This window comes from Rhagoletis pomonella, unplaced genomic scaffold (genome assembly GCF_013731165.1).
Source record: "Rhagoletis pomonella isolate Grant_MI unplaced genomic scaffold, Rhpom_1.0 Rhpom_scaffold_00002, whole genome shotgun sequence".
In the NCBI taxonomy this organism is placed as follows: domain Eukaryota; kingdom Metazoa; phylum Arthropoda; class Insecta; order Diptera; family Tephritidae; genus Rhagoletis; species Rhagoletis pomonella.
Genome location: NW_023458556.1, coordinates 90561113 through 90588705, shown reverse-complemented (window position 1 = coordinate 90588705; position 27593 = coordinate 90561113). Strand labels below are relative to the sequence as shown.

The following is a 27593-nucleotide window of genomic DNA, read 5'->3' as shown; positions in this document are numbered from 1 at the left end:
ATCTTTATCTTTATCTTTATCTTTATCTTTATCTTTATCTTTATCTTCATCATCATCATCATCATCATCATCATCATCTTCATCTGCATTTTCATATTCATCTTCATCTTTATCTTTATCTTTTCGTTTATCCTGATCTTGATTTTTATTCTTTTTTCATCTATACATATATTCACCCACACCTTTGTAATTCAGTATCAATATTAAAGCATACATTTAGGAGGCATTTCCCGCCCAACTATGTCATGTATGGCATTGGTATTGGTGTAAATTTTGAATTGATTTTTTCGCTTTATGTTGCGCAAATTTGAAATTTTAAAAATTGCCTGCACATCACCTTCAAAATACCTTTCTAATGATATATATACCTTATACCTTAGAAGCATAGTTTAGCCGTAAAAGGGGTGTAAAAGAAACATGATTTCCTATTTATATACATATATGATGATTTATATATATGATGATGATGATGGTATGATATACGACACGAACATTTACCATGTTCGTCTACCTGTACGGTGATCAAGAAAGAATGACTGAATAATAAATGAAAAATTATTCGTTATTCGGTATTGCTTGAATCATGAATGAAAATTTATTCTTCATTCGAAATTACTTGAATGATGAATACAAATTTATTCGTTATTTGAAATTATTGTTTAGAATAAAAGTGTATTTTTCATCCGAAATTACTTGAATGATGAATAAAAATTTATTCGTCATTTGAAATTACTTGATTGATGAATAAAATTTATTTTTCATTCTCAATTACTTGAATGATGAATAAAAATTTATTCTTCATCCCAAGTTACTTGAATGAAGAATAACAATTTATTATTCATTCGAAATTACTTGAGTGACGAATAATAATTTATTCGTTATTTGAAATTACTTAAATTTACTTAAAATTTGAATAAAAATTTATTCATCATTTGAAAGTACTTGAATGAAGAATAAAAATTTATTCGTCATTCAAAATTGTTTAAATGATGAATGAAAACTTATTCTTATTATTTCCATTCAATTATTCATTTTCCTGATTACACCCATCCCACATATGTACATATCCAATGCCTTTCATAAACGTATTGGTAGGAATAACGAGCAGTTGGGGAAATTTATTAATGCTTTGAAATTTCAGCAAGCGTTGTCGGAGATGACAATGCAATCAATAATCGCGTTCTAGGTGCTCACGATATTCACGATTTGCAGTTTTTTTTGCAGGAAAGCGTTCCAGGTGCCAAAAAACCTGTAAGTCAAACCACTTTTGTGAGAGTAACTTGCTCTCTCTCTCAGTCAGAAGTTGCACGTTTTAGTCCGAAGTTTTTCTTCCTGCAAGTTAATGAAAAGTGTCAAACGATAGGCAGGGTTGCATTTGTAAACAAAAACAGAACCTTAAGCGCCACAGAGACAATCAAATAAATACGTCAAGCATTGCATAGGTATGAGGTTGGCTCGTGTCTTGCCCGCAAACGCTCAAATAAACTCATCAATTCAACAAACAATTTCTTCTTCTTGTCCGCGCACTTGCTCACCACGACGATCAGAAGGCAAGTGCGCTTGCATAACGCGGGAGGGTTGATAAAGATATTTGATCGTCTCCATGGCGCTTTACATTAAAAAAAAAATGGAAGTAGTTACAGGAAAAGTGGTTTTTCGCGTTCCAGGTGCTTTTTATTGTTTCGCTCTCGCTCCTCTCTTTCAAGAGAGTAATTTTGTTATTTGACAGTTTTACAGGTTTTTACACGAAGTTATCTGGAACGCAACTAATGCTCGTCGTCTCGTTGCAACTCGGAAGCGTAAGAAATATTAGGGCTGTTCAGGATGTTTTAGAAAAGGTCTTGGATTTGCAGTTGGCATTGCATTTGCAAATTTTATGCTTGCTGCCATGGCAAACCTGTGCGTTTTATTGTTGTGAATTTACAAATGCAGCAAAACCATGCACAAGTTCCTGAACAGCCCTATTGTGATTATGCCCATCTACACATAGGTGTCGGCGTGGGATGAAGAGGCCGATATTTTGGATTATCGTCGCTCATAGTGTTTCTCAGTGACCACTTGTTCAACTATTTAATTAATTTGGATATTGATTTTTTGTTGTTTAATATTTTATTGTAGTTCTATATACATAATATACTGAAATTCCGATTATTATTTATCATGTACTTTCCTTATCTTATCTTATTACATTAAACGAGCAATTCTTGTATATCAACTTATATATCCATGACGTTCTCGGGATTGGCTCTAACGATTTTAATGAAATTTTGTATACAGATACTGTTTTGCGTTTTAAGGTTATCTAAGGTTTAAGGTTGCCACCAATTCAAAATTAGTTACAAATTAATTAAAACATCATAATATGGGTATCAAATGGAAGGTATTTTAAAATTCCCCAATGCAAACATTTTTTTAATAGGGTTGCCACTTATTTTGAATCGCATATTTGCAAAAAGATTAATCAGCTATCAATATGTTTTATGACTGATATTTTTTTTTTCAATTTAATAGACAATAACAATACTTTTGCTTTTATTTCAGATTGTTTTTGAAGGCGACGAACTTATTTTTAAGTGTCGTGCCCCTCGTGTTGCCATTGGAGTACCCCGAGAATCCGAAGATATTCCATCAACGCAAGCTCACATATTTTGGGGTTGGTCGCAAAAAATTCGCGTACCAAATTCCACTGAAGACATCGTATTCAACGATCCTGAAAAAGAGTTTAATGACATTGATATCTCAACAAGGCACTTCTCAGATTCGGGTATACTTAATTCTATTCTCAAAATTGGAAAAATAAGTAAGAGCCACTCTGGGATGTGGGACTGCACTCTGAATTCACAACAGGCAAATTTATCTAAATCGATTGCAGTAATGGTAATAGCAAAAGATACTCAATACTGCCAGGCAACTGTAGTTCACACAAATAAAGGGACATATTATTGGCCTCAAGCAATACGTGGAGAAAATGTGAGCTTAGTTTGTGCCGAAAATGAAAATGAAAAGCTTATAGCCACATATAATTGCAATCAACACGGAGAATGGGAGAACTTAGAAACGGGCACTTGCCCATTTGTGAGTGAAACTACTAGAATACTTGAACAGTTTTCAAAAATGAATTTTACATTAACTAAAAGTAGTTCTTACGAAATAACTGAACGACTTCATAATTTCACACGTACGCAATTATATTTAAATAATATTAAGGATCCGATGGATTTAGAGTTTATTGTACGTACATTAAGAAAATATGATTATTATGCCACCAATCAACAAGATATTTCATACCTAATACTTAGTATAGTATCACAACTCTTATTGTTACCAAAAAGCCTATTTGAGGAGGCACAATTTCAGTATGAAACCAGCCTTAATATGTTAAATATAATGGAAAAATCCTCATCGAGTATTCAATCATTCCCGTCTCCATCTCAAGAAATCTCAGTAGAGCCATGGTCTATTCCGAGGAATATATTCGTGGACTTTTTCAATATTCACGTGGATTCTTTTACAGGTATATCATGTATCTGGCTAAATAATGTTAATAATGTGGGAAGGCGTAATTTTGAATGCAACACTTCCAATGATACTTTTCCGATTTTCGAAAGATATATAGATGCTGCTATACAGATACCAGTAAACGCACTATTTGGTAAATCTGAAAAATCGATTAGACTCATGATTGCAGTGTTTCGTAACGGAAATCTCTTTGGTTACAACGGCAGAAATAACAGTTTGCCTGAGGCAAGTAGATTTATTTTGACGTCTGTCGTGATTGGTGCCAAAATAGCAAAAGATTCTATTCAGACGCAGCCTTTAGTCGATATAAGTGATAAAATCTTCATAATATTAAGAGCTCACCCTTATCATAACGAAATAAGCTCACCGACTCCAGCGTGGTGGGATAGTGATATAAATGACTGGAACCCTCAAGAATGTCGCAAATTGTATTTGCATCGTGGCTTATTGCTGTTTACATGCAAACGCCTGGGCTACTATGGTCTTCTTCAACGACGTGAGTACCTCAACGTCTACACAACCGAAGGTTCGGGAGCAACGTTCAGATTTGCTCCCCTAAGCATATACTTGGGGAGTATAATAGTGTTTTGTTGTTCGTGGTTAAACATTGCAACGTTCATAGTTTTTCGTGAAGCGATACGAATGAATCGGCAACAAAGACACTCGCTTGTGAACATTTGGCTCTCTGTTTCGTCATTGGCGGCAGTATTTGCTATTGGAATTTATGAAACGGAATATCCGCATATTTGCAGGATAGTTGGAATTCTTTTGCATTACTTTTCTTTATCTGTGTTACTATGGCTGTGCGTTTGTCTAAGCAATTTGTACAAAGGGCTGTCCAAAAATCATCGAGTAACCGCTGACCCCAACCTATCCAGAGAAAACAAAGTAACGAAACCAATACTTAGCATATATTTAGTTGGTTGGGGAATAGGAATGATAATTTGCGGTATATCGAGTGCAGTAAATATCAATGAATACGCCTCGTATTCATTTTGTTTCCTACACAATTCATCGTCGTTCAATGCGTTATTTGTGCCAGCAATAATACTTCTAATTTTCCTCGGAATACTTATGTTGTGTGTTTACTGCCACATGAACCATAGAGCGATCAATGTTCTGGCAAATAAACAGTTTGCAGATAATACGATCACTACAGAAAATATTGATTTAGACTGGCTCGATTTAAAGCAAAGCACAGGAGCAAGAGTAAATCATTATTATACTGGCATCGAACAATATAGGAGCCTCACCCTTAGTAATACTGCTAGCAGCATAGTGGATGACTTCGAAAGATCGAATATAACACATTTGCGGGCTCATTTGTTATTTTTGATACTATTCATTATCTCATGGATATCAGCGGCACTGTTTGTGTATCAGACAGCTGAAAATTCGACGAGCCATCGAATGTACAGTGTAGTTTTTGCAATATCGTGTACTTTGCTGGGCTTTTTTTTGATACTCTTTTACACTTTGTCCAGAAATGATACAAAAAGCGCATGGAGCCGAAGGTTTTGCTTTGCTAATGCCATATGCAAAGCTCACGAACATAGTAAGTATGATACCAATGTACCTTCAAACATGCCTGCAAACAAAACTTCCGCTGTTTATGATGTAAGCGTATCCGGGTCCAGGTCCAACAGCCAATGTTCAAGGCAACGTAGTAGCAGCGTTCGAAGTATGAAGAGCAATTCGCATAAGAATGAACAACTTCTTCAGAGTATTGATTGCCCCTTACTGGGCACTGTCTCATCGAACATAAACCAACCACCCATCATCAACAATCATCACATGACCGCAAACAGTCTTGCTACAGTACCCCTAACATGCGAAATACCCAGCGCTGAGGTTTTCTACAATCCAAATCAAATAATCGTTGCACGTAAGTTTTTTAAAAAGCAAAAGCGTTTGGCCAAGCGTAATAATTTCGAGCTGCAACGACAAGTAGAGCGCATTGACTACATGGATAATGTTAGTGACATATCGTCTTTAACTGGCAGTGAAAATGGACACATCTATTCAAAACGACATAATGCCATTACCCTCTTAAGAGGTGGTAGCAAAGTTAACAATACAAATATATACTATAAACCAGGAGGGAATTTGCACTCCGTTCCAAAGTCGCCGCATTACACACCAATCGAACATTTTCGCGATGGCATCGCTTTGTCTAGAATAAATTCGGACAGCTCTACTCAAACTCGTACAATTGCAACCGATTTTGTTGCCAATATCTATACTAATATACCTGAGACGAAGGAACCAAAGCATGAAGTGATTAAGGTTAGGAATTCAAATCGCTCTTGTAAACCAAGTCGTGTGGAAACTCTAAGCGAGCACGAAGAAATTGAAGGTGAACAAAATTTTTCAGATGAACAGAACGTTCCGTTATGTCAAAATGCATTAGCAGTATCGACAGCAATTAAGTCAATTACTAAGGAGGAATCAAAATTAAATCCACAATCCCCAATACCGCCACAGCCTCCGGAATCTGTAGCGGTACCAACGAAATTAGTGGAGACTGGAGATGTAGAGGCAATGAACATTGTTGGTTTACCAAGTCTTGAAAGTAACACCAAAGGCCAATCCATAGTGGAAAATAACTTTGATTTAAAAATGAATGATGTTTATATTTCGAAGCCACTTCATATTACAAATAATGTAAAGGTGGATGAATACGCTCCATCTGGTTTTTTAATTCGTTTCAACTTAAAACACTCCAAATCACTCAACAATCTTCATGATTCTGCCAATTCCTCAAATCGATTTTTACAAAATCAGTCATCTATTCTCAATTTGGAAAGTTGTAGAGTTGGATCTTGGAACGGAAGTTCCATAAGTATACCTTTTGCAGCGAGTAACAACCAAAGATTTTCAAATCAAATAGAAATTTCTGAAAAGTTTGAATCTGCCAGTGAAAGTAATGTATTTAAAATGCCACACACCAACGCTATGCATTCAATTAGTCCAACGAATGAAAGTGATTTAAATTATCAGAATTCAGAAATTAGTATACGAAGTCACGGATTATATGAACCACAACCAGACAACGACCTAAACATTACCCTAACTGAAGAGTTTCCATATCAGTCATCGAACACCAGTGACGGGGAAGATCCCTTAAATGACTTTGAAGATGATATTACGAAAACTGAAAATTCAATGGTGCATTTAATAAGTGAAAATGATCCATCAATTGATGAACTATATGAAGCTATAAAGCATCACAATACTCCTGTTATTAATCCAAGTCTGAAAACGAGCAATGAGGATCATGTTGTAATTCCGGTAGATATGTTAATCACACCATTTGCGGCGGCAGCATCAGTGTCGACAAGTGTGGCGTCACCGTCTCAACGGATGTCGACATTTCCATCTTCAAATTTGTTGTCGAAGTCTTTTGCGGAAACATCCAATGACACGATAGAGGACGACAGTAGTCAAAGTAGTATTATTTCATATATTGATCAAAAAAATCTTAAGAGCTAGGACTGAAAATATCGTTGTTAATAAGTATAAAATATTGTTTATAAGTGTAAAATATTTAGAATACTCATAGTTTCCTAATAAAGTTAAGACCACATTAAAATTGTCTTTGCGTTATGTTTTTAAAATTGAGGAAATATCATGTAGCGATGTTGCATCGCAGCATGCTTCTGTGCCAAATAGTAGCGTTAACGCTACGTCAAATGCAGAAATAACACCAACAATAGGCCTATGCCTATTTGTTTGTGTGAAACACGAAAATGATAGTTTCTTCGTTTTCTGCAGGCAACTTCACTTCCCAACGCCTTGTCAAAATCGGATTTTCCAACCGCCCGAGTGTTGTCGCCTCGTTGTTTCGGTATGCGTCATACAAATTGTGTGTACATCAGGGTTGCCACTGACGAAAAAAAATATTTACCATCCACTTGTAAAAAATCTACCAAATCTGGGAAATATCTACCAATAACTTTTTTATAATTATTTTAACAAAAACCATAGTTTTGTTATTTTTTTATTTATTTTAATTAAAACTAGTTTTTTTATTTTTTTTAGTTATTTCAATAAGAATTAAAATTGTTTTTAAGAACTTTTTATTTGACTAGTTATACGGTATTTGAGTCATATTATTGGCATATTCTCAGTTTTCTTCAACCAAAAGCGGGAGTAATGAAACTAAAGGCAACAATGAAACTTCATTATTTGAAAAACTTCAACTCGAGTTATTATAGGCAAATACTGTGACTCAAAAAAGTAATTTTTTTTTTAATATTCGCAATATTTTTCGAGTAAAAATTTTGTATTGTTTAAACTAAATCCAAAAAAATCGGGGATTCAAACTATATACCAAATATAGAAAAATTCCAAAAATTTTCGTCTAAATTTCGAATTTTTTTTAATCTGAATTTTTAGAACAATTTAAGGTATGGAGTTTTAAAGCAAATACTATTTGAGTATAGCCAACAATGTGCTGCTTAAAATTCCCGTTGATTTTTTTTATTTTTTTTCCATTAATAAAAAATGGCGTTGATTTATTTTTTTTTTGCGAACAATCATAGTGCGTAATTACATACCTGTCATTTTTTTCTTTATATTTAAATAACCATTTAAAATATTTAGGCAATCAAAAGTTCCTCGGGATTCCAGTAAAATTAGTTTTGAATGGAGCGCGATATGTTCGCCTTATATCGATATACATTTATACGTATGTAATTATATAAAAAGTATACAAAAAAAAATTTATAATATATGTATTTGAAGATAACTACGAAAAATAAATCGGGAACGGAAAGTTCATCAAAAATCTACCAAAATGAGAAAAAATTTACCTTTTTACCAACCCAAATTTTTTCTACCAATTTTGGTAACAATTTACCAAAGTGCCAACCCTGATGTACATGTAAATTTTTTGACAGTCAGACAACGCTAACGCTTTTTTTTAGGTATGGCGGTTACACACTCATTATTTTTTTCACTCTCCCGAAAACTTTGACTTTTGAAAGTTTGGCGTCAAATTGGCTTCTACCTGTTTTTAATGTACCTTGAGTTTGAACGATACTAACATTTTGCAATGTATGTAGTTTGCATTTACAGAATATTGTGAAAATAACAACAAAACAATAACTTGAAATTTTAGTAACCGTGGAGTGCGCGCCTTTTTCCTCTATCAATTGAAGCACCTCTTTGAAAACTACTGGGACTTGCGAAAAATTGAAGAGCTGCGCAAGCTTTAAGGAGCGGAGGTATTGAAGTTGAACGAAGTCATTCCTCTGTGTATTAACCACCATGCTTTAGCTTCCTTTGGAATGCGCTTTGAATCTGAACACAAACAGATAATACATGAAAAGCCTTTAAAGCATTAACTTTTGTTTACAGTGCAGGCTGTATCGCCAGGGTTGTTATACAGGGCTATCAACCGAATCCTTCGTAGAAAATCTACGAATTCGAAAAACATTTTATCACTGAATGAACTGAGTGAACTCGAAAAAATCGTTGCCAGCTTCGAATGCTGATTCGAAATCAGTTAGTGCAAAGGAAACAATAGACGTTTATATATGCCCACGCTGCCCCTGCAGTCGCAATGGACGAGTGAGCAAAGCACTAGACTGCCAATTGAGAGATCCGAGTTCGACGAGTCCGAGTTGTCGGACAGCGGAGCTTTTTTTCCTATTTTTATTTAATTCTTGTTTCTTTTTTAATATTTTTTTTAGTTTAGATTTTATTCTTTTAAAGAGAAAAAAAAATTGTTTATTAATTTTTATGATATTAAAGTAATTAGGTTTCTTTCCCCAAATAAATTGTTGTCGCCTTCTCTTTCTCACTGGATCTTCACGGCTATAGTCAGGCCGATACTGTTCCATGTAGTGCCGGTTTGGTGGACAGCATTAGAGAAGAAAACATTTGTTAAGAGTATAGAAAGTGTATATAGGCTATCAGTGATCGGCATGCCAGGGGCAATTAGGACTACACCGACGGCGGCACTCTATACCTTGTTGCTCTCTTGCCGGCGGACCTATCGGCCAAGAATATAGCATGGAAAACTACCGCCAGGCTTTATGCTACGGGTCAGTTTTGTGTGCAGGTCTTCTTTTGGATACCACAGACGAGTCAGACCAGCAATAAAACACTGGAGAGTCTTCATATTTATTGGCTCACCCATTACTTGTGCGAGCAAGCCAGCGGCACAAAGCTCCAGCTTGGGCACAGTTAGCGTCTTCAAGGGAGCGACGCGGCCTTCGAACAAAGTAGATGTACTTAAATGTTGTCATCTCCGACTGAACGAGCGTAAACACAAACACCAAATGCTTCGAGACTGGCGTCACAAAATGCTTAAATTTCATTAGGGGCGCCAGGCAAGGCGAATTTATACAAGGTGGTATTACTGGCGAATTTAGATTACAACAACGACAACCACATGTATTTTGTATGGAGGATGTTATGTCAAATCTCAATTCGCTCCAAAGTTTACATGTATTTTGTTTTTGCTCTTGATGGGTGTGCAGTCAAATCAGTAAAAGCAAAAACAAAATACATGTAAGGCGAAGAAATCAGCTGATTTTACAACACCACCTTGTTTAAATTCCCCTTGGGCGCCAGGCTGCAATATGTAACTGCCATCCCTAAATTGGCGCGTCAAGCGCCAAGCAACTGTCAAAAATCCTCATGCCCATACAATTTGTATGAAGCATCCCACAATAACGCGGCGCTAACGCCGAGCAAATGGAATTTTAATTTTTGACAGGGCGTTACGTGCTGAAGTTGGATGCAGAAGACGAAAAGAAAGAGAACGGACAAAGAAGTGAAAAAGGAAACGAGAATAAAAACGAGAGGACATGAGAAAACGTCAAAATTGACGACGCGTTGATTTGGGTATAGCGCGCGATGACACTCGTTGACAATGGATAACGCAACGCTTAGCGCTCCAATTTAGGGACGGCAGTCACGCTGAAATGATGAGTACTGAAATTCTCCGAAGGCCGACCAATCGGTGTCAAGTGAGAGCGGCGAGCTCTCATCCCATTCGAGCTTATCCAAGGCGAATTTATACAAGGTGGTGTTGATGGCGAATTTATATTTTCGCCGCGGTACTTCCGAAAGTCATAATGATGTGTTTGTTGTAAACACATCGTTTTGACATTAAGAAGTACCGCGGCGAAAATCTAAATTCGCCATCAACACCGCCTTGAGCTTATCTCTCCACATGCGCTATAACATGATTTTCGCCCTGGTCAGCGTGGGGCCGATCAAACCAAGCGGGTCATAGCAACAGCTATAGTAGATAGTATGGAGCGTTTAGAGTTCCTGATGGTATTTCATTTGGTATTATGGCGCTAATTCGATGAAGAATAGCGCTATTGTGAATCTCGCTCGTTTAGGTTGTTCGCAATAGTATATTTTTACCCTTGAGAAGCTTTGTTTACAGATCGAGTAAACTAAATAGTAGGGGTATTCTCTGAGTCTTGCAAAGCCCTTGCACGGTGCACGGATTGCACGGTTTGCAAAGCTGTCCCATACGAAAACCGGTTTTTACCGTGCAATCCGTGCAATCTGTGCACCATGCAAGGGCTTTGCAAGGCTCAGAGAATACCCCTATTGTGCTTATACATATGTACATATGTAAATATATGCAAGTTAAAACGAAATAAAAAAGAAAGCGAGTTTATAAAAACGTGGTAAAAATAAGTACAACGGAGTTCTGGTTCAACGATTCGTCAGAGGATAGGAGCTAAGAAAACTGGCCAGGAGCAGAAAACGTTTGATAGAGTTTAAGTGTAGTCTTTCGAATATATTTTGACATAAAATATATTTAAGAAATTTTGTGATCCAAATCTATTTAAAATATATTAAAACTATAAACAGCTCTTTGATTTGGTTCTCAGAAATCGTGCCAACAGAATTTTGGGATTTTCTTTCATAAGTAAAACCAGTCGTTCGAGCTTGTGTTTAGTATTCACGACGTTAGAACTGCATAAAATTAATAAAAAATGTTTAAAATTAGTGTCTAGCCGCCAAAAAGTAAGAAAACCAATGCAAAATCATACATTTTTCACAATTTTCTAACACTTCCCTACACCAACGAAAGCAAAATTGTGTTCGACAGAAAATTCGATAATCAACGAAAATTTCGACACGCTTGCATAGCCCATAGTACTAAATTCACTTTCGATCTTCGATAGCCAGCGAAGATCGAAAATCGAATGCAACTCATAATAAGGGCCATAGTCCTTATCTTATTCAATGTTAAGAAAATAGTTCAATCGAAATCACATTTCTTAGTTGTACTCATAGTAGTAAAAATATGCAGCTTCTGCTGACTATAAAGGTGTTGTAATGAATAGAATTTGTTAATAAACAGTAACCGTACATTTTTAATATTAAAAGTATTTTTGTAACGTAACAATTTAACAATCCAATGAAAAGAAATCGAAGGATTTAGGAATTCAGCGATTAATTCAAGGATAATCGTAACAATACTTACAGTAACGACATTTTAGCATTCTTTTTTTATTTCCCTTTCGTTTATTTAATATTTTTTATTTGTTTATGAAAGTGTAGCTCGTTATCTAACTAATCTTTAAACATTCTGGGTATGCAGATTTGTAGGCAATTCAATTTTATTTGAATGAAGTGCAAATTTTAAGTAACTAGGACTTACTATTGATTTTTGGAAATTTTTTGTAGAAGGTGTTGCGGATTTTATCCATACAAAAAAATTTTCGAAAATACTTTGTTTGGAAGAAAATGCGTGAACAAAAAGTTGTTAAAAATCAGCACTTACCTATGTAGCTACTTCAAACTTGCACTTTATTATACTAAAATTTAAATAACTGCGAACTCAAAAAGGATTAAAATATTTGGTTAAACAGTTTCAAATTTTGATGAACATTTGTTAAAATTGCGGAAAAAGTAAAAAGAAACGGAAACGGAAAAGAAAAACGGCAGATGCCGATTCTTTTGGCCGATACTAGCCGATGCCGATGCCGATTAATCGGTCGGACTCTACTACCGTCATTAAATTTGAGAAGAGTTTCCTTGTCCGCATCTGACATATGAATGATGAAGAACAACGGGGTTGTTGGAACACCATTTTCGTAGATGAAAATTTCCGCGGCTAGTAGGCTAGTAGTTTGATTCATAATCTCGCGTACAGCGGCGGATCCAGAATTTTCTGATGGGGGTTTTGCGGGAAATTTTGCCCCATATTCTAATTACCTTAAACGAGCAATTTGTGTGTATATATACTTATGTATCCATAAGTTTCTCGGCAACGGCTCTAACGTAGCAAAATGACAAATCGTTTTAAAAAGACTTTCGAAGTTGTATTTCTTCCAATTGTCAAAAACTTTTTATTTGTCACGGGGAAAATACCGTAAAAATTATTTGTATCGTGCGAATATCTATAGAAATTATCAGGGTTTGAAAAGCTGTTAGCACAGCGACAACAGCCAAGCATTTGCTTTTTTATAAATTGTTGTTGCTTTGCTAGCCGGCAATTACAAGTACCTGATGAAGATCTTGCAGAAGCAATGAGCTTAGCCGACGACGCTTTAAAGGTATTTGAAGAAATGCGACAAGATGCAGAAAAAAACTTTAATTTGCTTTTCGAACACGTAGAAGAAGTATGCACCAACCTAGGTACAGAAATCAAAGTACCGCGATACAGCAGTCGCCAAAAGAATCGCTTTAATGTGAAAACCGGAGACGCCGAGGCATACTATCGCATTGCTTTTTACATTACCTTCCTTGATACATATATCGCTCATTTGAAAAGCCGGTTCCTAAACCATAAATCAGTTTAAAATAATTTTAGTGTTTTGTTTCCAAAATATGATTTTAACTTAAAAAAAAATCGGAGGAATTGTTTGCTTTCTATGAAAAAGTAATCGACTGCTCGAAACAAAACTTTCTTCTGGAGGTAAAAATGTACGTATATTGGCACTTTTGCCCGTTTCAATAGCCACACCTGAACGAAGCTTTTCATGCCTGAAAAGAATTAAAACCTACTTGAGAAATACAACATGTCAAGAAAGGCTCAACGGTCTAGCATCTATGAATATTCACAAAGATATACATTTTTCAGTTGACGAAGTTCTAGAAGAATTTTTCAAAAAACCACGAAAAATTTGAAAATTCTTCGTTTCATTGATTTATAAGTAAAAAGAAAAATTTAATGTGTTTAAAATTATCAAAATGTTTTATAAATAAAGCGAAAAATTTAATATATGATTTTAAAGATTCATGTTTTGAAACTTTATTACGCATACTTTCTTCTAAAGAGCCTTTTTTCTAGACCCATATTAGTGAAATATTATTCTTTGACTTGAGTGGGGGTTTTAACCCCCAAACCGTGCGAAAGCTAATGAGTATATTAAAAAGCTTGGGTTGAATGGTTGGCCCTGCCATGAGTATCTCGTTCAATAGCCTGAGGTTGTGGTAGCAGAGCCATCAAAAACCACTCGCAGCTTTGTTGTGCAATGGTCTTCCTTGATTATACAATGATAGGGTAGGAAGTAGGAAGTATTTGCATTCATGCACGTCCGCGCTGGGTACCAGTGCCATGTTATTGAGATCAATTTATAAATATTATTTTTTTTTCAGTGTGTAAGAGACAATGCTTCCGATAAATAATTTGTCTTTGTATTCTTACATAATTCATGTATTTATTGTGGTATTTTTGTTTGTGGTTAAAATAGAGATATCATTTTATTTATTTCATTAATGTTGGAATAATAGGTGTTGAAGTGAGGAAATAAATTTGTTTTTTTGCTTAATATTGCCTCACTAGGCTCTCAAATCGGGGCTTTGCCTGTGAGTATGATTCAACCAGGGATTCTACGCTGTGTTTCATTGGCAGGCGGATCGAATACTCGCCTGAGGGTAAACGAAAAAAGTTTTGCTCGAAATGCGAGTCGCAGTCGAGCTCCCCTTTTTGACGCTTTAACGATGGGTTCACAAACATGGTTTACTTCCCAAAAAGACGTACCAAATTGTCAAGTCGAGCATCAGACCTCGATGGCCTTTGATTGACAACGAATGACGAAAGCTTAGCAGTAGCCTATTAGCCTTCTTCATAAAAAATAAAGTAGCTTTATAAAAGGTTTATAAATTGAAAAATGTATGAAAACGTCAATTTATAGAGCTTTTGAAACCTACTTTATTTTTTATGAATAAGGCCATATGTACTATATATCAATTAGACAAAGGGGCGTGCACCTCCCATGCAAATGGAATTTTTAATGCTGCATATCTCAGGAAGTATTTGTGGTAGACTATTGGAACTTAGTAAGGAAACATATAAAAACAATTACATGCACATGAAGGATAGTTGCCACTTGTTTAAAAACAGATTCAACTTGAATTAAGGGAATTATTTATTTGAAATATAGGTGTCAGACGAAACAGGTCTAAAAAGGTTGTTGTTTAAGCCGCCGCTTAAACTTAATTCAGCGGTCGTGCGCGCATCCTTTGGCCGCAGCGGTGTCGAGGCGACTCCGAAAAATGATTCCCGAGCGCGCGCGGCCGCCTACCATCATCGTGCCAAGTTAGACGAAAATTAGTTCAGCTATTAACGCCGGTCTACGCGCACGCGCCCCATTCAAAGTATAATTTTTAAATTCATATTTTGCCAATCTGTTTAAATAATTTTTTAATAAGTGAACGCTCTCCCTTTGAAAACGTAATTTTGCTGCGCTAAGTTTCAAAAATATATATAAAAAAATAAAAATAATAAAACAATTTGTTGGACAAACTACTTGCGACTTTTATAAAGGGAATCGAGCTACATACATCAGCCAAGCAACCAGAATCAGCAGCTAACAATAGCATCAGCAGTAACAACAGGCAAAGCAAAGAGCGTACTTGCATATACAAATACATAAATCAAGAAAAGTAGTAAGTAGGCAAATTTTTAATTTCCTTAAACATTGAAATAATGTAACTTTCATTTTCTTAAAAGTTATATTATTTCTAATAAACTGCCAACGGAAATAAATACGTATATGTATATACATAATTTGGGATTTGTGGATCCAAAATGGCGACCAACTTTAAAAAAATTATTGGATTTGTTTGAAACTCTTAACCGCCATTTTGAATTTTGAAAATCTGACATCAGATTCGTAATCAGCAACCCCAGAAACCCATTGGAAACGTGTTTTAACCCTTGACAATGTTTAAAACGTTCAGTATCAACGTTTTAATTTTAGTACTTTTTTTTTAATTTGATCGCAATATTGGATCCCCCATTTTGAATTTAAAAAAATTGACTTCAGATTCGTAATCGGCGACCACAAAAACTCTCGAGTGCCGGGTTTCGAACAAATCCAATTATTTAAAAAAAAATGGACCGCCATTTTGGATCCGCCATTTTCAATTTCGAAAAACTGACTTCAGATCCCTAATTAGCAACCCCAGAAACCCCCTGGTAACAAGTTCCGACCCATGACAATGCGTAAATCGTTCAGTATCAACGTTTTAATTTTACTAGTCTCTTTTTGAGACCATATTTTCGGGCACTAGGCCCATTCTAACTGCCCAAGACAGGTATGTAATTAAGGGAATGTTCCCCAATAATACCAGAGTAATTAAATGTAAAAAACAAATTTTTAGCTGCATTTTAACATGTCAAGAAAATAAAAAAATTGCTCAAATCCAGTGAAATTATAAACGTTGTTTGAACACTCCACAACATTTGCATTTACTACAGAGTGGAAGATTTGAACGCAAATGAATTCCATTTTAAAAGCCGTCAGGAGAAGGTGAAGAACAAAGCTTATCCTTCCATATCAAATCGAATTCGAGACAACATACACACCTCTTTTTAAAAAGTTAGTAAAAACGAATGCAATAATAAAAACCTCTTTTTTATGTAACTTCACATTTTATGTATGTATGTACATATGTACATCTATTAATTTTATACAAAAAGAATAAATTGTATTCAGTGCATTTCACAGTTTATTTATAGATAATGAAAACAAAAACGCCTGGACTTTCTCTTTGAAAACCTCGCGCAATATCCCTTTTGGTTGCCATTATTTGAGCCAATTTTTCGTATTGCCCGTATTACCGCTCGCGAAAACACAGAAATCGAGAAAATTCATTTAAGATGGCTTTTACAATCATGCACAGTATATTTTACTTAATTTTGTTAATAAAATTTTATTATTCAAACGCACGAAAATAACAATCGAAACGTTCTCCGTCAGCAAATTTGCAACTTAGAAAAACGGAACTACGATCGAAATGTAGAATAGGTATAATCGTAAATTTCGAAGATTGATCGAAAGGAAACGGAACGCAGAATACCAAAGTTGCCAAACGGAGAAAATTTCGATTCGAGTCGAAATGCAGAATAGGGCTGATTAACTATTGTAACCTTGTATTGTTCGAATATTAACTATTGTAACCTTTTATTGTTCGAATATTAACTATTGTAACTACAAGCTTTGAATTTCGTGTAGTTGTAATTTTCGAATATGAAAATGTAAGCGATAGTACGGGTAACCCGACCTCGCAGCTAGAGCGGTATTGTCATTCCACTCCTGACCGCCACCGCAAACACTCATAAACTCCTAATTAAATATTGTAATTCTCCCCTTGAATTCAATAAAGATGCTAGTTTGAAAAGTTTTAAGTTAACCTCAAATCTCATATTATTTGGACATACATACGCGCATAAGTCTGTATAGTTGTGCACTCTGCACGTGAGAATCGAATGAAAGTTTCGAACATGGTCCTTACGATCCGACCAAAAGAATTGGCAACCCCGGCAATACCCATATGAGCGTGCACGCACTGAATGCACTACATAATTCGGCCATCACGCCAAAGATCTTCTCATACGTATACTCCACTCAACACAAAGTCGTTTGCGGATATAGAGTGCGGTTATCAGCGGTCATAGGCGTTGCTTATTTAAGCGGTCCGGCGAAAGGAAAAAATTAGCATATTATACGGAAAGTGCAAAGCAACTGAAAAATATTAAAAAAAAATAATTCTAAATATCTCTAAAAACCAATTTAACAAAAAAAAAAAACAAATACATTTAGAAACAAATCAAAGGGAGAAAACAGTAGAAACCAAAAGACCGTGAAAATTAAGAGTGCCGAAACCTACAGTAATGTAAAAATAAAATGGAACAGAATAAATAGAACACAAAAAAAGTTACGCTGTAAAAAATATAAAATCATAAATAAACTAGAAATCTAAACCCAAAAGTACAAAAAACTAAAGAAATCACCAAATATTTAAAGTCAAAACATAATTCTAGCGAAAAGTTGGGAAGAAGACTGGAAATCTAAATCTTATATATAATAATAAAATTATAGTTTAAAAAACTAAAACCTCCCTATTATAATTGCCATTCGTACTGTCATCAGCTATGTAACTTGAGAGCAGAAATCGCTGCATCTTTTAGGCGCATCAATATTACATAGTTACATCCCGAGCAGAGACCGGCTTTGAGTACTAATAAAATTAGTGTACTTATTCATGATCCATAAAAATTAGTGCAAATGAGCACTTACACTAATTCAAAAAATGACTAAGGCTTTCTGCACATTGGTCGTCCAATCATAGTTGCTTCATCGGCACAATCATGATGCAACGATTACATGACGACTACACTTTCGCACACTCGGTCGTGATATTTCAATTCATTTGGCGTCTAAAAATTCACTTAAAGCAGGTATTTTCTGTTTTTCTGGTGGATATTTTCGCGAAATATTTACAAAAACCTGCAATTTTTAAAATATAGACTGTGCTGCAACAATTCTAGACATCATTTTTCAGTAATATCTCTTCTTTTCTTTTCCTGAAATGTGTTTTGTGCATGCACACAGAGACTTTTTACAATTTCGTCATATATAGTTAAAACGCTCACATTTATTGAATTTAATTGCAATTATCCACTTTTTAATAATTTCCACAGATTTTATGCAAAAAAATACTAACTTTTATACAAATATTAACTTTTTCACTAATTTTTCCCCATAAAATGTAAACAAACAATGTGTGCACAACGATTAGCAAACGACAGTGCCGTACTTATCCGTTACTGCATCTTCTACGATTTGCCGATAACTAGCCGATAACGACAAGTGTGCAGATCTCCTTTGAAATGCATGTGCTTGGTCCAAAATTTCAGGGCGAGACGATAATATAACTATGATTGGACGACAAGTGTGCAGATAGCCTAAGAGTAATTTCCACCAAAACAAGAACACACTCAAAATATACTAGCTCTTATTTGTGGCGGCAATTTTTGTCTCTATCGAGTATAGTCTACCCAGCTGGATTTTACTCATTTGGTCGAGTGAGAGGCTGAAAATAATTTCAATGAGTTTAATATTATTTGTGTTCTGCTTTGTTCTACATCAGTGTTGGCATTTTTGGTACAATTGTACTTTTTTGATACAATTTCGTTTACTACGCAGTACTTTTTAGTACAATTTTGTGATGAATACTATAAATATATACGTAGCTCTGAAAAATCACTACGGGAATTCGTTTTATCTTTTTGTCCTCGCCTTCTCGTTTTTGCCTTTGTAAGTTTTGAAAAAAGGTTTTGAAATAACCATTATAACATAGCAAAAGGTGTGCTATCAACCTCACATTCCTAGGCAAGTTTTGAAAGAATATTTTCGATACTAAATCTTATTAAAACAAAATGTCGAAATCAGCTTCATATAGTTAGAAACAGTGTCATCGTTAATTCTTTATGTTCTTAAATATCATAACTTCACGACACTCATATATTGACTAGAGTTGACTATTTATTTTATTATTTTTTAATTCTAATTATTTGTTTATAAAAATATAGTTAATTCCTTAACAAAAACTGTATGAAAATACGTTTAAATCTTTGAACAACATTAAAAAAATCGACAAACTTTCGTAAAAATTTCGAGCTTTCTATTTCAATTTTAGTATAATAAAGTGCAAGTTTAAAGCAGCTGGAATTTGCCGTCAATGTCATATTATCTAAACGCGATTTTTTTTTTAACGAAGAAAATGAGCAACACCTTCATCAAGAAAAAAAAATATATATATTAAAAATCAACGATAAGTCGCAGCTATTTTAAACTTGCACTTCATTTAAATTGATCGGACTACAAACGGCATTCTCAAAACATGTATTTCTAGGAAATCGAGTTAAAAGCCCGAAATTTTTACGAAAGTTTGTTGATTTTTTTAATGTTGCGCAAAAATTGAACCTTGGGGTTTTGTTAAAGTATAAACTGCATTTTTATGCAAATACAAATAATTAAAATTAAATAATTTTAATATAAATGGACAATCTTGTCAATATGTGAGTATGGTTAAGTTTTGATAAGCACTTGAAATACTAAAAATAAAATGTCAAACTTTAGTACTGAATTCAAAGAAGATGTCTCCTTTATCCATGCATAATAACTTAAAAAAATTTGTTTGTTAAGAAGTGTACCTTAAAATATGTGCATACATATTTATGTTCAAAGTGTAAAATGTACCTACATAAACTTTCCCATGAATACCATCAAATCATTGATCTTGAAGGGAATCTATGTATGCATGTACTAAGAAAATATATGAGCAAATTAAAAAGTCGATGCAATTTACAGTCGAAAAGTATAGTTTTTGTATAGATTTCGTACTGAAGGAACAATTTCATTTCCCAACACTGTGCGACATGCGGGCGCCACCATAAACAAGTCTGTGCTAAAAGTGAGAGTGTGTTAGTGAGCCTTCGCATGCTGTCGCTTTCTCGTCGTTTGTAGATACATGTTTTGTTGCTATAAACCACGAAAATCACTAAATTCACTAAAATCACTCAACTGAACTATTGGTGCTTCTTAGTGCTCCTACTCATGTCGGTATAACTAATTTGTTTAATGGCTCAATGAGATAATTGAGCACTACACCAATTCATAACAACAGAGAACTTAGTCATTGTACATGCTCTCGCTTTGTGTGCCGAGCGTAAAATAGTGTTAGTGCATATGTGTGAATATTCTGCAATGAATAATATCCACTAACACTATTTCTTGTGTTATTCAACCAATTACTTAAAAACACGAATAATTGCAGTTCCCTGATCCCGAGCTAATAAAAGGAAGGTAAAAATAAGTGGACGTTTTTGGTGTGAGCTTATAACTTGAAAACGGCTTCACCGAATTCAACCAAATTTATGTGGCATATTCGTTCCACATATCATGCAGATGGTTATTATGGTTATGCGAAATTTGCCGGAATTCGGAAAAGGGGGCGTGGCACCACCCATACTAACTAAAATATAAAAATAAGTGAACGTTTTTGGTGTGGCCATATAACTTGAGAACGGCTTCACCTAATTCAACCATAATTTCATGTAGAAAAATGCCAGGATTTTTCATTAATTTTTCAATATTTGGTGTAGAGAAGCACACCGGGGTACCGCTAGTATATTTATAAATAAAAGTGAGAAAAAAAGTTTGAGCTCAAAATAGTTTGCGAAAAAAGACTTTATGTACGTTTATATGTATATACTTTACATATCTATACTATATATAAAATTAAAGCCCAAAAAAACGTGAGAGCAAAACGGCCGATGTACCTATTTCTACCACAATAGAACACAGTGGTATTTTTAAAATGAAATTTTAATAATAAGTACGTTTAATTAAAGTATTAAGTTGATCAACAATACCACGCATTGCTTGACCGTTTGCCCTTCACGCGTTTGTGTTTAGAGAGCATCAACAAACCCCATACATATTTCTCTTTATTCTCTTATCTTATACTCAGCTAGCCCAGCGCAAACATAATAAATAACATTATAGTTTAAAAAACTAAAACCTCCCTATTATCATTGCCATTCGTACTGTCATCAGGTATGTACAGTGACGAGCAAAACTGTAACATGGTGTAACACTTTTTATTTCAGCGACCGCTATCTTTCCAAGTTCTAACGACATTCATACTTTTGTTGTACATTCTTATTGGTACACCTGTACTTCCCCTCTCATAACGAATTGAAGTCAATCCAACAACAATAATAAAACCAGCGGACAAAAATGTAAATTAAGGCATATGTTACAGTTTTGCACTTATATATTTTTAACAACTTTTTGACAATTTTCACGAAAAAAAAGAATTGTTAACACAATGTTCAGTATACTTTTGCTTTTTTTAGTTCCAGGATGCAATTTGGCATACCTTATTTATATCGCTGTAAAAATTTTGGAGGTATAGCCTCCCATATATCCTTGGTTTGCTTTCATAGCTCATGTACTCCATTGGACGGACTTGCATACTTAGTAAGCTGCGCTTTTAGTTGATTTCGCAAATTTTCGACGAGATTCATATCCGCGGATTGTGGAGGTCATTTCAAAATAGCAAATTTTGCTTTTGCATCCAGTCTTTGCGAACATGTGCAGTGTGTTTTGGATGATTTTTCAGCAGAAACTCATTTTTCGACTACATCTTGCAAATTTTGTTGAAATATGAACAGATACTGTTCCTTGCGCATAATGCGTACTAACGGACCAACAATATTTTTAAAATACAACCCCAAACTATTATTGACCGACTACTGTGATTCACAGTTTGCCTTACATGATGCGCTTAGGCTTAATTTGGGTCTTTGATCCAATACCATGCCCGGCCATCTGATTGAAAGCGATTAATTTAGTCTTGTCAGGCCAACTAACCTTAAAGCTAATCTTAAAAATGTGTTTTTTATTGCATTATGTAAGGCCTAACATATCCCAATAGGCAACGGTCCGGTTTTCGTGCGATCCGGCAAAATGCTACCACTCTCGCACATGTATTTTGATCAAAATGGTTTTTTCTTCTTTTATTATGCCTCGCTGCCTACTGATTTGCATTCAATTTTAATACCTTAAGCGCTTCTGCAATAGTGGCTGCAGCGCTACTTGCTACTAAGTTCACAAGATATCGGACCGTAATATTTTTTGGCAGACTTCCTTTGTCCTTAATAACATTTTAGGCTATATTTTTTCTCAGTCTTAACATTTTCATGTGGCGAGCTCCACAATTTTTTGCCACTTTTCCTACGGTCCCGCGTTTCTGCAGTAAATCTATTATTTACATTTATGTTTCCTGATTAACCATATTATCTACTGGTAATCACTTCTTGAATAAATTACAATACAGAAAAAAGTCATCTGACTTCTAACTAATTAAAAGATAACTGAGAGTGAGTGTTTGCACTGTAACATTTGCCTTAATTTACATTTTCGGCTGCTGGTTTTATTATTGTTGTTGGATTGACTTCAAATCTTTGAGAGAGGGAGTAGGGGTGTACCAATCATAATATACAACAAAAGTCGTTAGAACTTGGAAAGATAGCGGTGGCTGAAATAAAAAGTGTTACACCATATTACAGTTTTGCTCGTCACTGTAACTTGACAATAGAAATCGCTGCATCTTTTAGGCGCATCAATATTACATAGTCACATCCCGAGCTAATAAAAGGAAGGTAAAAAAAATAAACTTTGCCAGCTTCAGGCATGCGCAAAGCGAAATTTATGTACAGGCAGCGATGCGTTCAAAACAAAGAAACACTGTACATCGTGTATTTCGTTTGGCAACTGTTTTTGTTTTTCTTACTTCAAAATGCTGCTTGCCACGATATCGGCACATGCTCACTGTAAGCTTCTTGGAGTGGTATATGTATATACATTGATCTTCAGCTTTTCCTTTATGTCATAAAGATGAAGTTCGTGAAAAAAAGTTGCCCCTGCGTAGCAGAAACCTAATTTTACATCGCTGTAATAGCATTAAGAATAAATAACACAAAGAAATGTCTGTTTCTCTTCATGCAAATTCTGCACAAAACAAAATTCAACAATGTTAGTTCAACAGATCAACATTCAATCAATCCCATTAGATTTCAATACATGCATAGATATGTACATACATAAGTATGTTCAAATTAGAATTGATATGGTAAAGTAATTTAGCCCTGTTTTTTATGGGAATCCTGCCTCTGTCTAACCGAATTCCAATTTTCCAACGCTGTAGTGGAATGCACAAATGTACATATGGCTATTTGTTGGGCTTCATAGGAATTCGGCGCATTGTTTTCGCGAACTTGATAAATTAGCAAGTGCGTTAAAGGCTGAGCGCTGTGCGTAAAGCGAAATTTATGTACAAGCAGCGCTGCGTTCAAAACAAAGAAGCACTTTACATCGTGTATTTCGTTTGACAACTGTTTTTTTTTTATACCCGAGCGCACTTGTGCACAAGGGTATTATAACTTTGTTCACATAACGGTTGTTTGTAACAGGCAAAACGAATCGAGATAGATATAGACAAATGTATACATAAATGATCAGAATGAAAAGAGAAATCGATTAAGCGGTGACTGTCTGTCCGTCCGTCCGTCTGTCCGTCTGTGCACACGATAACTCGAGTAAAAATTGAGATATCTTAATGAAACTTGGTACGTGAACTTCTTTTGGGCGTAGGACGGATGGTATTGAAAATGGGCGAAATCGGACAATAACCACGCCTACCTCCCATATAACGGTAATTTTCAGAAATACGAAAACTGCGATATTTTAGTAACTACTGAAGATTATTCACTCAAAATTGATATTTACAATGAGTTTTAGACGAAAAATAAGAATATTTTAAAATTTTGGTAAGTGGGCGTAGCCACGCCCACTTATGGTTACATGTGTATATCTTGGTAGCCGCTACACCAATTTCTTCCAAACTCGGCACAGTTGTTGGCCTTGATACATCATACTAAATGGCCGAAAATTTAAAAAATCGGACAATAACCACGCCTACCTCCCATATAACGGTAATTTTCTGAAATACGAAAACTGCGATATTTTAGTAACTACTGAAGATAATTCACTCAAAATTGATATTTACAATGAGTTTTAGACGAAAAATAAGAATCTTTTAAAATTTTGGCAAATGGGCGTAGCCACGCCCACTTATGGTTACATATGTATATCTTGGTAACCGCTGCACAAATTTCTTCCAAACTTGGCACAGTTGTTGGTCCTGGTACAGCATACCAAATGGCCGAAACTTTTTAAAATCGGACAATAACCACGCCCACATTCCATAAAACGGTAATTTCGAGAAATACAAAATCTTCGATAAATCAGTAAATATCAAAGCTAATTTATTCAAAATTGATGGTTGCAACAATTCTTTACCAAGAAATACGTTTATGATAAAATTTTGGAAAATGGGCGTGGCACCGCCCACTTGTAATTACATATATGTATCTCGCTAACCGCTCTAGCAATTTGTACCAAACTCGGTATGGTTATTGTGCTTGCCACATAAAAGCAAACCGTTGAAAATTGTTGAAATCGGTCTTAAATTACGGCCGCTTTTCATATAACAATAAATTTCAGAAATGCTTGAAATTTCAATATGTCGAAATTTAAGGACGCTAATTTACTTAAAATGTATACACCCCGGCTTATCATGTAGCGGTAGCTTTCGGCAAGGTGGAAAACATATCTTTAATACTTGCGCCGGGTATTTAATGTTCGGCTCCGCCCGAACTTAGACTTTCCTACTTGTTTTACTTCAAAATACTGCTTGCTGCGATATCGGCACATGCTCACTGTAAGCTTCTTGGTTTAGCATACATACATTCATCTTCAGCTTTTCCTTTATTTCATAAAGATGAAGTTCTTTAAAAAATCAGTTGTCGCTGCGCAGCAGAAACCTAATTTTACATCGCTGTAATAGCATTAAGAATAAATAACACAAAGAAATATCTGTTTCGCTTCATGCAAATTCTGCACAAAACAAAACTCAACAATGTTAGTTCAACAGATCAACATGCAATCAATCCAAATATATTTTAATACATGCATACATATGTACATACGTATGTTCAAATTTTAATTGATATGGTAAAGTAATTTAGCCCTGTTTTTTATGGGAATCCTGCCTCTGTTTAGCCGAATTCCATTTTTCCAACGCTGTAGTCATTGTGTACAAATACAAGTGAGATATCTTAGCAATAGACGTCATCCTGGGCCACAGCTGCGATCATCTGCGCTTTTTTGACCTGAGTTGCATTAAATAGTCTCTTAAAACTTGGTAGTATTTGTTGTTCAAATGGTAACATATATGCCCAAAAACTTGAAAAATATTAGATGATTGCTTTTTAAAAATGCTATTTATAAAATTTGGTTTTGATTCCGACATTAGAAATATTCAGATTATAAAAGTTTTTCACATATGTTTTAAGATTTTAAAGCTTTTAAAAAGTACGGTAGGATGCAACAATGTGCTTGAATTTGTTTGCTTCTTCGTCAGCTTATTCGTTTGCAGACTAGAAAAATGGCGAACAGCCATCAAAATACTGATTCAAAATACACATCTTTCACTGGACACACAAATGGGTGCGCGCAGCAAAATTCAGCCCTAATGGTAAGTTAATTTCATCGTGCGGCGACAAGTTAAGAATTTGCGATACATTTTCAGGCGAATGTATGCGAACGTTCACCGGGGGAAGAGGTATGGGACGACAGCTGGCATGGTATCCAGACGGCAATCTGGTGGCTTTAGCATTAAGTTGTAACCGCGTTAAGATATTTGACAAAGCTGAAGGCGAGCTAATACAGTGCATTCGTCGCCGGAGAATGATGTTGCATTCACCCAAGTGGAAATTTCTTGGTGACTGGCGGCGATGACGATACAATAAGATTGCTTGATTTATTAGAAGGTCGGCCAATTTATACACGGTAGTAGTGCACTTTAGCGGAACCATATAATATAAATTTTTTCCTGTATTCAACAGTTGCTCGTTTGGAAATCTACATAGATTTGATGCCAATTGCTCGCAACAAACCAGCCAGTTCTCAAAGAGCCCAAATTGATTTTAGTCATGCAACAGCTCCACATAACTCCGCCATAGACACACCAGTTGCTGGAGTACCAAAAAGCTGTGATGACAGTATTTTAATTGATCCACGACAATCGGTGGCATATGGAATGCGTGATGGAAATTTTCTGGTGCTTGATAGCCAATATACTACAAGAGTGTGGCGTGATAGTATTTTTTCTTAAATTTCCATCTTTTATTTGCAGTTACATTAAGAAGCTCATAGAGGACAGAGCGGTTGGTGAGGAAGGTGTCGAGTTACTGCAGTACTGCAACTGGGAAAATCCGCATTTCGCACGTGCCCCACTCGTATGGAATAGTAGCTTATGTCAAAAGGCTGGTTTTAGTATAATGCGGCATTCGCAGCATACCCTCACTGGCGCCGAGCCGTTGAAGAAATTTTGGATAAATAAACGTGCAAGAAATAGTTCCGATACTAGCACGTCCATATTCTTGTTAAGGGTCATCAAAAAATTCCTTGTGTTGTAAAAAATAAAGGGAATGCCGGATTATACTAAAGCCAGCTTCCCGACATAAACTACTATTCCATACGAACACAGAAATATAAATGTATCTAAAACTGAATAACTCAAATCAAATTGGATTGCATTTGCATAATCGGGCAGGTTCTGCAATTCACTTCCGAGTGAATTTCAACCCCTGCCAATTTGAATTCAAAGCGAGTTTGATTGAAATTCACTCGAAAGTGAATTCCAGAACCTGCTTGTATATACCTAATATTGGAATCTGTTTTGATTGTAAAAAAACAACTTGCAATCATTTAGATTATAGTTTTGAAAGAAATTGATTGCAATCGTAAATTGTGTAAAAATTGTTAATAACAATCTGCCTTAAATTTATTTTCCCCATGTAACGGTTATAAAATACGTTAAATCCGCACTATCTGCATTAACAAAAAATATACATTGGAATATTTAAAATAAAACGATTCATATTTATTTTCTAATAAGAATTGTTTCTTAATTGAAAGTATTTAATACTAATATAATGTAGTGGTTAATGTTTTAAAATGAATTCGCAATATGTCCGCAGCTCAGGTTGATTTGAAGAAATCCGTTTAAATTTTTCGAATTACGTCCCCTTTCAGACACGTCAAGTCTTGCTTTCAAGTCTGCTCGTTCGTAGGCTAAGGAGGTGAGAAGAGAGGGGAAGAGTACAGATACCTCCGTACCGTCAATTCGTTTCAAGTTTTCTTGTCTCTTTTGATCTTTTCGTT

The 27593-nt window shown here is 35.2% G+C and overlaps 1 protein-coding gene and 1 long non-coding RNA gene across 2 annotated transcripts; both read left to right on the top strand.

The window, feature by feature from the left end:
- Positions 1-2537: 2537 nt before the first annotated feature.
- Positions 2538-7111, top strand: LOC118734164 (adhesion G protein-coupled receptor A3; the record flags this gene model as incomplete). Its single annotated transcript, XM_036463883.1, is given in 1 exon segment — positions 2538-7111. A coding segment is annotated over 1 exon segment (4474 nt), but the record flags the coding sequence as incomplete, so codon positions are not given.
- Positions 7112-20241: 13130 nt separating this feature from the next.
- LOC118734760 lies at positions 20242-25996 on the top strand. Its single transcript, XR_004992426.1, has 3 exons — positions 20242-20603; positions 25789-25902; positions 25957-25996. It is a non-coding gene; the product is annotated as an uncharacterized LOC118734760 (long non-coding RNA).
- The last annotated feature ends 1597 nt before the right edge of the window (positions 25997-27593 follow it).